At 44.1% G+C, this 10,446-nt stretch overlaps 1 protein-coding gene across 7 annotated transcripts in view; it reads left to right on the top strand.

Moving 5' to 3' along the window:
* Nucleotides 1-38: 38 nt before the first annotated feature.
* RHOBTB3 (Rho related BTB domain containing 3) overlaps nt 39-10,446 on the top strand; it is a 59,718-nt gene continuing 49,310 nt past the window's right edge. For 5 of the 7 annotated variants that reach the window (XR_008445304.1, XR_008445303.1, XR_008445300.1 and 2 more), the window contains exons 1-3: nt 39-243; nt 838-1,101; nt 7,636-7,861. Coding sequence is in view for 1 of the 7 variants with exons in the window: in XM_054031324.1 (XP_053887299.1) it covers nt 1,073-1,101; nt 7,636-7,861 (255 nt within the window). In the remaining 6 variants the exon portion in view is untranslated. Of the gene's footprint in view, nt 244-837; nt 1,102-6,850; nt 7,472-7,635; nt 7,862-10,446 lie in introns of those variants that run through there. The other 2 variants (XR_008445301.1, XR_008445302.1) reach the window with 2 other exon arrangements.

Below are 10,446 nucleotides of genomic sequence, written 5' to 3'. Positions count from 1 at the left end.
AGAGTAGGCAACCTGTGCGCCTGCGCGGCGGCGCCCAGTAACCTGAACGGCCAGAACAAAGAGAGGGAAAGAGCGCGACGAGGGGCAGAGAAAGCTCTAGAACGGACTGCGGTTCCCCGCCCGGGGCGCGGGGGGAGCCTGCGCGGGACAGGGGCGGTTTCAAATTCTCCGGCCGAGGGGAGCGAAGCGGCTTTCCGCTGCCCCGAGGATCCTGCCACGCAGCAGCGTGTTGGGAGCACGCAGGTAAAATAGGGGACACGGGAGAGCCGGGGCGAGGTGCCTGGGCTCAGCTCGCTGAGTCGCCGGGGCTCGGCCGCCTCCCGCAGGAGGGACGGAGACTAGAGGATTTAAGGCGGGGAAAGTTCGGCTGCCTAACAGCCCGGGTTTGACGCTGCTGCGTCGCCTTGGCCCAGTCTTTGCCGAAGCCCCCGTGGCAGCCTCGCCGCGCCGCTTGCCCCTGAGGCTTCGGGCAGAGGCTTTTGGTTGCCTGCTCTGCGCGGCTCTGGCCTGTCGCGTGTGCTGGGTGTCCGGGGCCCTAGAGGGGCTGGGTGAAGGGTGAAGGGTGAAGGGGGGGGGGGAAGGGCTGTAGCTTAAGAGGCCACCTCCTGCTTTTACCATGCCCAGGCTGCTGGCTCGGGCCCTCGCCCTCCTCCTGAGCTGACAGAGCCCCAGGTCCCTATAATCTGGGCCAGCCGTGTGAAGAGCTTCTGTCTCTGGCAGTGCTGTTGCTCTGGCCTGGCTTTTTTTTGGGGGGGGGATTTTATTTTTTTGAGGTAGGGCTGTTTTGCCCAGTGTGCTAAGACAATTTGGGGTTTTTTGTTTGTTTAACAATGGCAGGAGACGCTCAGACCTGACTCCACTCTGATGGGCTTTGCAGTGGTGTGATTCCATTGACGTGCATGGAGTTATCCATGGTTTACACAGCTTTAACTCATGATGCTATTTCAGTTCTCCAGCTCTAGTGTTCAAAATATTGACATGCAGTTGGGGACATTTATGTCAATACTTGTCTGAAGAGAGGAAAGGCTGCCGCTTGGTTTATGACCTATCCTATAGCTGAAGAACGTTCCTGATGGCAGGCTCCCTAAAACCAAGCCCGATGTAAGCTTTTATTTTGTTTCATTCAGAAAAAGAGAACTATGTTTAATAATAATTTAATAAATGTGTAATTTGAAATGCTTTCTCACTCCTTCGCTCGTTAAATGTTTTGGAGAATCTTTACGTGTTTGCATTCCTTGCGCACCTAAAACTCCAATTGACATCAGTGGAAGCTCTGTGTGCATAAAGAATGCAGGATCAGATAACCAGGAGAACTGTCAGCTCTTCTGAATTCCTGTCAAATCACCCACTAACCAAGTGCACCAAACTCTATCTTCTCTGCAGTAAAGGACACTTAAAGTCCTATCTGAAAAAACCACAGGTAACACCAGTACCTCCAGGAAAATTAAGTCTTCATCCATGACTAAGCTGTACTTTCCTTTTCTCCATCAAAACCAATATTTTCCCCTCATGAGCAACCAAGAACATCTGTCCCTGTTCATCTTTTTGCCTGACAGATTTCCAGCGAATACATCAGCAGAAATAATTTGAGACAATTTGATGATCTATTGTTTAAATGTCACTGATATCAGATATGTCATTGTTTTCTGCCAAAGACTGGCCCAGTGTTTTACAATTTTGCTTTTATCTGGCAGCTGTAACAAGAAGTGTCTGCTGGTTGCAGTGTTCATTGTGACATACTCAATTCCTGTAGCTGCAATAACTATTTTCAAAACTAAACATAAAATGTTTCTTTATGTTGTTAAGCTGGCATTAAAATAGAACAACGTCTAGTGCAAAGAGGCTCTGAATGCTGTGGTATAACAAATATGAAAGATATAAATCACACACAGAGGTAACATTTCACTACTTTTTAGTATGAAGATATTGTCCCCAGTAGGGTTAGAAACACCACCTCTGATTACAATTATTATTTTCCAATACATTCATAGTACATGGATATAAGTGCTTTTTGAACTTTCAGATTGCTAGTATGAAAATGTGGTTGGAGGTTTCCTTTAAAAAGGATGCAGTAAATATTAGTTTTGATTGTGCATGTTTTTCCTTAAAACATTGTAAAAATAATCCAAATCTTCTGTCTTATAATTGCATTTATCAATGTACTTTCAGAAGATTCATTTAATAATGTGTAATATATTGCATCCCTTCCATGAGAACCCAGAGAACAATGGTATTGTACAGAAAACAGGATGATTCTCTACACAGTGAGAACAGTCCTGCACTTTGAGGGGTATGTACTAGAGCTAGTAAGATTTTGCATCTCTAAGTTATGATATTAATGTAGTGTATCTCACTTGCTACGATAGCTGCTAATTTACCATAGCAGAGCATGTAGTTGTGTAAAATGGATTTATCCTGTGCATAGTGCATCTGTATTCAAGATTCCTGGTTTGAAATTAGTGTCCTCCTGGTGACTTTACATGGCATATGACATTTCTAATATTTAACTGAATCTGTTAATGATAAATACATCTTTAATCATAATACAGAATCTTTACAAAGGACTTCTGGAACTTTTGTGACAGCTCAATCCGGTAAAAGCAATGAGTCTGTTTAGTTCACTGCACATGAGCAGTATGTATACATCTAATTTTTTGCTTGAACCTTTTCTGTGTGGCCTCTTCTACGTCCTGCTAAAATATTTGAGCCCAAGAGGCACTACTATATTATGTGGCTCCCATCACACTGCAGGGTAGTGCAATATCTCTATGGCCTGAAATGAAAAATAAAAACACAAGAGATGAGGCAGTTAAAAAGTATTTGATAACTGATAGACAAAGTTCAGATCTAGTATATGACCCACAAGGATTAAATTCAGCATCTCTGTTTTGCAAAGTTCAGACTTCTACTATGTATATATTTGTGTGTGTATTTTGTTTTGTTTTGCTTTAAATGGAAGCCTTGAGCAATGTTCTGCCCAGTCTTGCAAGTCCATGTTAATAGGAAATGGTCAGTTACATTACAAAAAGAGGAGCTAATTTTTCACCCTGTAAGGTGGAGGAAGGTATGTGTAAGATGAGTAGGGGTCAGACTTTAGCAGAATTTAGTGACAGGCAGTCTGTGAGATTTCTGACTTGGGGAATAGCTGACTTACTGTGCAAGAACAGTACCTGTTTAGCCTAGTGGAATCCTGGTGATAGCCTTCTCCATAGTTAAAGTTCTTGCGACTCTTGAATAGGTGGGAGTGGAAGGAAATGTTATTGATTGCCAGGTGAAGATCTAAAAATCCAAACCTCTGTGTAGGGATATGGAGAGGGTGTACCATTATTCCAGCCCACAGGGCAGAATCTGTTAGACCTAGGCATGTGGTGGGGAGGGGGAAGGAAAGAGTCTGTTACTCAACCCCAGCCAAAGCTTTACACAAAGCTTAATTACCCAGGCTTTGTCCGGAAAGGAGTGAATTTCCCCCTTAAATGAGACTATTAAAACGCATGCATGTAAATAAGTTGGGTTTATACAAAATCACTGTTTCATTGATTTCATTTGTTAGATCGGGGTCTCAAACTCAAATGACCACAAGGGCCACATGAGGGCTAGTTCATTGGCCTGAGGGCCTCATCACTGACACCCCCCCCCCTCGCTGCCCCTGGCCCTGCCCCCACTCCACTCCTTCCAGGAGGCTCTGCCTCTTCCCACCCCTTCCCTGCCCCCATTCCAACCCCTTCCCTGAAGTCCCCACCCCAGTTCCGCCCCCTCCCTGCCCCAGAGGGTGCATGAGGGGTGTGGCGGGGGCTCAGGACAGGGAGTTGAGGTGCAGCAGGGGGTTGGGGTGCAGGCAGGGGGCTCAGGGTGCAGAAGGGGTGTGGGATGCAGCAGGGGGGCTCAGGGCAAGGGGTTGGGGTGTGGGATGCAGCAGGGGGCTCAGGGCAAGGGGTTGGGGTGCAGGCAGGGGGCTCAGGGCAGGGGTTTGAGGTGCAGGAGGGATGTGGGATGCGGCAGGGGGCTCAGGGCAGGGGGTTGGGGTGCAGGAGGGGTGTGGCAGGGAGTTGGGGTGCAGGCAGGAGGCTTGGGATTGGGGTGCAGAAGGGGTATGGGATGCAGCAGGGGGCTCAGGGCAGGGGGTTGGGGTGTGGCGTGCAGCAGGGGGCTCAGGGCAGGGGGTTGAGGTGCAGGCAGGGAGCTCGGGATGGGATGCAGGAGCGCTTCAGGCTCTGGGGTGGCAGCGGCATACACCGGGGCCAGGGCAGGCTGCCAGCCCTGCCCCCGTTCCGCTCCGCTCCAGGAAGTAGCTGGAACCATGTCCCTGCGGCCCCTGGGGAAGGGGGACGCAGGGCTCCTCACGCTGCTTGCCGCGCCTCCAGGTTCCTTCCCTGAAGCTCCCATTGGCCGCTGTTCCCTGTTCCCGGCTAATGGGAGCTGTGGAGGGGGCGATAACTGGAAGCCACTCCGGCCGCAGGGACATGATGCCAGCCGCTGCAGGGCTCAAGGGGGGCAATCATGCGGCTGTAGTTTGCCCACCCCTGGCCTGGAGGTAGACCGGGGGGGAGAAGGGGGCTGCGGGCCGCAGGAAATAGCCCCGCAGGCCGCATGTTTGACACCCCTGTGTTAGATCATAAGTACATGTTTAAAGAAACCTAAACAACCAGTATGTGTGAATACTATTTACAATATTAAAATTTCAGTGAGCTTTTCTGACAGATCATTGGATAGCCCCCACCTGTAGAAAAACCCATGTAATGGGATCGGAGAGGAAAACTCAGGAAAGATTCCCTTAAACGTTTTCTACTATATTGTTTCATTGGGTGCTGGAACTTGTTCCCCCCACAGGGCTTACCCCAATCAATGAATCCCCAAGTACCTGTAGGAGATTGGGGTGTCCGAAGCCCTGAATCTTATAGCAATTCTTTTTTATGACAATTCTCCCCCAGACCCTGGCAGTGTTGTTGCCTTGAAGTTGTACTGCCAGGGAATTCCTCAGCTGTGCTTGCACAAGGCAGTCACCTTGAAGGAGGCAGCCCATTGCATAATGACCTCCATAGAAAAGATAATACAGACAAAATGTAATATATTTTGCTTGTAATCTCTTCTCTGTCTGAGGGAGGGGAGTGGACAATCAGAGTTCCCTCTGGTCATCTTGCTCTAGACCAAGGGTCAGCAACCTTTCAGAATTGGTGTGCCGAGTCTTCATTTATTCACTCTGATTTAAGGTTTCGCGTGCCAGTAATACATTTTAATGTTTTTAGAAGGTCTCTTTCTATAAGTGTATAATATTTAACTAAACTATTGTTGTATGTAAAGTAAATAAGTTTTTTAAAATGTTTCAGTAGCTTCATTTAAAATTAAATTAAAATGCAGAGTCCCCAGGACAGTGGCCAGGACCTGGGCAGTGTGAATGCCACTGAAAATCAGCTCGCGTGCCGCCTTTGGCACCTGTGCCATAGGTTGCCTACCCCTGCTCTAGACCATCCAGTTCCTTCCCCCTCCCTGCTCAAACCCAGGACCCAGTGCTCATAAAAGTAACCGAGCTGCACTGTTTAAGCAGAGTGGAGAAAATCTTCACACAGTCCACATGCTGAACAAGGTTAATTAAATTCACCCCTTTGGGGGGGTGTACTTTATTCTCACAACTCATCACAGTCTCAAACCCAGTCATCCTCTGGGGTTCTGGTTCATTCACGTTACACTTCTCTCCTCAGGGTTATTCTCATAGTCACCCGTTTTCAGAGTTCTTGGTTATTCACAGTTCATGCTTCTAAATGCATGGTTACAGGAAACATTCCACTCAAACATCCTCCCCAACTTGGTCTGACTGTAAGTCTAGTATGTTGCAAACCCCAGCTCTTCTGTTCAGACCTTCAGTCTCCAAAGGCTTTTACTTACTTTCTATAAGTGGATTAATGGACACAGTCGAAGCATTGTTTTGGCACTAACTCACTTGACTTTTTATCCAGTGTCAGTCGCTACTAATGGAGGATGTATTAGGTGACGCTGCCAACTAGTTTGAGAGCCAAATGAGAAATGTGGTGACTTTTTTTTTGTTTTTTGTTTTGAAACTGTCCCTTGAGAAGAACTACCAAGAAAGGGCAACCAGATTGCAAAGCGGAAACTACATCAATGGTCTTTCAGCTTCCTAAGCAAAAGTTAATCCTGGTGGGAGAAACTGGGAAGTAGGACGAAAGAGAGGAAATTTTTGAGAAAACTACCATTTGGTCTCTCTTGCTGTAAAAGTCTAATATTTATAATTTTAATAGCCTTTATAAACAGGAGGAAAGATTTTTAGAGTTTATTTCATTGCTATAATAGGTATTAAATATTTTTTGGGTGTTGTCATGTGTGTTTCATATATGTTAGGGCTTGATCTTGTGCCTCTGGAAGTCATTGATAATGCTCCCATTGACTTAAGTGTAGAGGGTCAGACACTGAAACTTATATAAATGGTCCAGCCAGTCAGTATGGATATTCACAATTGACTGGTATGAAACTTGCGTACTGATATTTATGTTTAGTATCTATACAGTTTTCTGTTGTTTTACTAATTTTGCATTAGTGTTTTTTAAATAATCCAGATTCTGCAGTGGGAACTTTGTTGTTGCTGATTCCATTGGTCATTTTATGAATGATCATGTTTGAGTGATTCCACATAATTTAATGTTTGTTCTTTGGATTTACATTAGCGTAACTGAGAGGAGAATTTGCTCCTATAATCAGTTTTATATTTACCATATTATTTTCACTCTCTCTCTCTCTCACACCACAATATGTGCAGTGCTATTTAGTAGAAACCATTTAATTGTAGTAGAAAGATTCAGCCTTTCATACTTCATTTTTCTTTTTGTAGCCTTTCCTTAGCGGGGGCTGCTCTCATTTGCTCTTCTCTCATTTGGGTAGGATCTTCATAGTTCAGAAGGCTGTCTTCATACAGATTGGCTGGCAGTGAGCTCATATATTTATGTAATTTTTTTTGCCTGGCAGCAGCAGAAGAGCACCATATAATCAGCTCCCTCCTGTGCAGTCGAATGCTGCTGTTGTCGAAGAGCCTTTGTCTTTCTTTGCTGGTCTGGCCACATTATGTTGGTTCTGCAGAAATGTCAAGTCTCTCCATTGTATGAATTATGCTCTTGGGTAGGGCTGACGTCAGGAGGCAGTGGCTGAGCCTGGGTCTGCCTGCTGCTGAGGATATGTGCTGAATTCACCTACAACAGCAGCGGATTAACAGCAAGGGCTTGTCCTGCTGCTGACACATGCAGTTACATTCATTGACTTGCAGGGGCTGAAGGACTGAACAGGAGGTTAGAGAGCATTGAAAACATACCAAAGCCACAGTGACAGGAATCGTTGAGGTTACATCTGTGAAGCTACATATGGAAATGGACAAATAAAAAGCCAAACAAGCTGGTGATTTATAAAACAAACAATGTTTACAGCACTCCTTTCCATTTTACTCTCCTTCTGCTATTGGAGTTGAGATCATGTATGTAATTCAATGTTGACTCCTGGGGTGTTAGTCTGGTGAAAGAAGAGGCTAGAGAAGGATTAATATTCTTGTTTTGATATGAAAGGATATTCTTAGCCCCCCCCGTTCTCCCCTCTCCTCCCCCAATCTTTGCTAATAGTACTTTTTGTTACTGTTTTTAGGTCTGTTCATGTTGTAGCCTTTGGAAATGAGAGAGATGGATTTTCTGAAGACAATCAGCAATCAAGTCTGATCTGGACCTATCTTGGGAGAAGTGCTCTCATTTCAGAGACTGAAAGCAGTTTGCTGCTGAACTCTGCCAACCACATTGGAAGCCCTTTGTTTACTGAATATCAAGCCTGTGTGTTTGGAAATGTCAGACTGGTGGTGCATGACTGTCCCCTTTGGGTAAGCGACTAGTCTGAAACTGTTCTGCATTCAACATTGTAGCCCCTCTTAATTCAGTCCACATACACTTTTTTTCAAATGATTTTGATGGTCTTAGCTCTTTGATGGTATTTTAACCAATCAAAATATGAATTAAAAAAGACTGGAAGTTTACTTCTAATGTTAAAATACAACCACCAAAACAAATATTGACAGTCTCTTGAGGGTCTTTTACTCCTGTTCCTCCATTAGCAGGGTCCCTATCTGTTGCATCTATATGGAGGTAGTATTTTTCAACTTCGCTGTTCAGTAAAAACTGCATGAAAATAATCCAATAGAAAACAAAAATACTGAATGAGCAAGTGTAGAAAATAAGCTCCTAAATCAGAAAGCATAAAAAAATTGATACTGTTTAAATTCGGCTTTTGTTAGCTGTTAATTTTTTCATTATGCAAAAATGGACTGATTTCTCTGTTTTTGTGAGATTGTGAAACAGCACTCCTCTATTTTTGTGATTATTTCAGAGCACTGTTCTTTTTTTTTAAAATGGTTATTTAAATGTTTGTTCCATCTGGCAACTTCATTAGTTTCAATTTAATAATATTATGTGGGGCCTGATACTGCATTCCTTGGGCACCCAAAATTTCTGTTGGAGTCTGCGGGAGTTTTGAGTGTAAGAAATGCATGATGAAGCATTGGCAGTTTAAGGTTTAAAACCTGGACTAGTTAGCATTCTGTTCTCTAGTGGTGGTCTATTTTTTTTTTTTATCAATCATTTTGCTTAATCAAAAATTCAAATGAAACTGAGGATCCAAATCTGAAAGTCTCGCACCCATTGCATAGTACTTATATATGTAGTCCTGTTGACCTCAGTGGGACCAGACCTGTGAATAAGTGCTACTAAACATGAATAAACGTTGCAGAATTGAACCCTTAATTAAGAGGCTGTAGGAAATCAGTAGGATAAATTGGAAGGTGGGTTGGTGAACGGTTGGAGAATGGTATAAGAAGAATGTCCTATTGCCTGGTTTGCAGAGAAATGTCACACATTCAGGGATTTGTTTTAGTTTTATAAACGTATGAACTTTTTGGATGTCTTAATAGAATCAAAGCTTCAATTCTGAAGACCTTAGGATCACAGTTACTGAACAGCAGTGGCAGCTTATACTGTTGTCACCCACTTCATGCTTCTGGGAATGCTACCATTATAACTTCTGCTCTAACCTTTCCCAGCTCGGGCAGGTGAGAGTTTTCTCAGGACATGTCTTCACTAGCAACGTTAAAGTGTTGCCATGTAGTTGCAGCACCAGCGGTGGGAGACCTCTCTTCCAGTGCTATAAAAAACTCACCTCCACAAGGGGAGTAGCTACCAGTTCGAGGAACACGGCTCCCCATGTTGGTGCACTGTGTACACTGCCACTTTACAGCGCTGAAACTTGCAGCATTCGGGGATGTTTTTTCACACCCCTGAGCGAGAATGTTGCAGCGCTGTAAAGTGCCAGTGTAGACAAGCCCTTTGTGAAGTGTGGAGAACAGTAGGATGAGCAGTTTTTGCTTACACTTGAGGCTGTCTCTGGTTATTTGGGTTATTTTCAAGGATGGATCCCTTGGGGACTTCTATCTTGTGCAGGCTGAAGGTTGTAGGTATATTTGGTGACTGTGCCACTTCAATGCCACATGCGTATGGTGGTTGAGAGTTTGTAATTGTTCCTGCTAGTGAATGGGGATTTGGCAGATTTAGTGAGTGAATAGTTCTAAAAAATCTGCTCACATTCCTTTGACTAAGACTAGACATAAAAGGGTCATTGTCAGGCATAAGCCAGATGGTTGACGTTTGTTATTTGTTCAACTGGTCTTGTCTGCCACATGTTTTATCTCAGTGGCCTGGAGAAATTGTAAATGGTTGTGCTAACTATTGGCTGATGTTTAATCTATGGTGGTCACTAATAAGACTGCAGCCATCTGTAGTTTCTTTGTGGAAAAGGCACCTGATCTTGTCTGTATTAGTGAATATCAACTTTAATGTTACAGCTGCCCCTGTATTAGCTCTGTTTGCACCATCTGAATATGCAGGCCAGCATAACTTAGAGAAAAGGGGTTGGCTGTGTCTTTTGTGACTCCTCTCAGGTGTGAGAAGCCTTGTCTCTAGGATAAATCCATTTGAATATGATGATCCACAACTGTGCAGGTTAAGTTGTTGAACAAAAATAAATATGGGATTCTGTTGCCAGGTTAGAAGAAGTTTTCCTTGCACAAGATTATAGCAGAACTCTGCATGATTGCCAGTCTAAAATTGGGATGCCCAAGAACTGGAATGTCAAGAGTGTTGCTGCCTAAGGTGGGCGTGAGGTGCATGTAAGGAGCTATCTAGGAGTTTATACAAATATGTGCCAATGCTATATTTAGGTCAAGTCATCGCTACTTGTTTCACTTACATGAACACAGCAGTTAATTCACAAACTAATTTAACAATTTTAAAACAAAATATATTTTTGAGGTTATCAATACATTCCAGTTAGAATTAAAGCAGTCACACCTGTATGTTCTAGTGATTTTTCTTTCATTTGTTCTTACCTCTTAACTACCGTTTTCCTCTCCTGTCTCTC

The sequence above is a fragment of the Malaclemys terrapin genome, chromosome 6 (genome assembly GCF_027887155.1).
Source record: "Malaclemys terrapin pileata isolate rMalTer1 chromosome 6, rMalTer1.hap1, whole genome shotgun sequence".
In the NCBI taxonomy this organism is placed as follows: Eukaryota; Metazoa; Chordata; order Testudines; family Emydidae; genus Malaclemys; species Malaclemys terrapin.
This window is presented reverse-complemented; position numbering and strand designations above follow the sequence as displayed.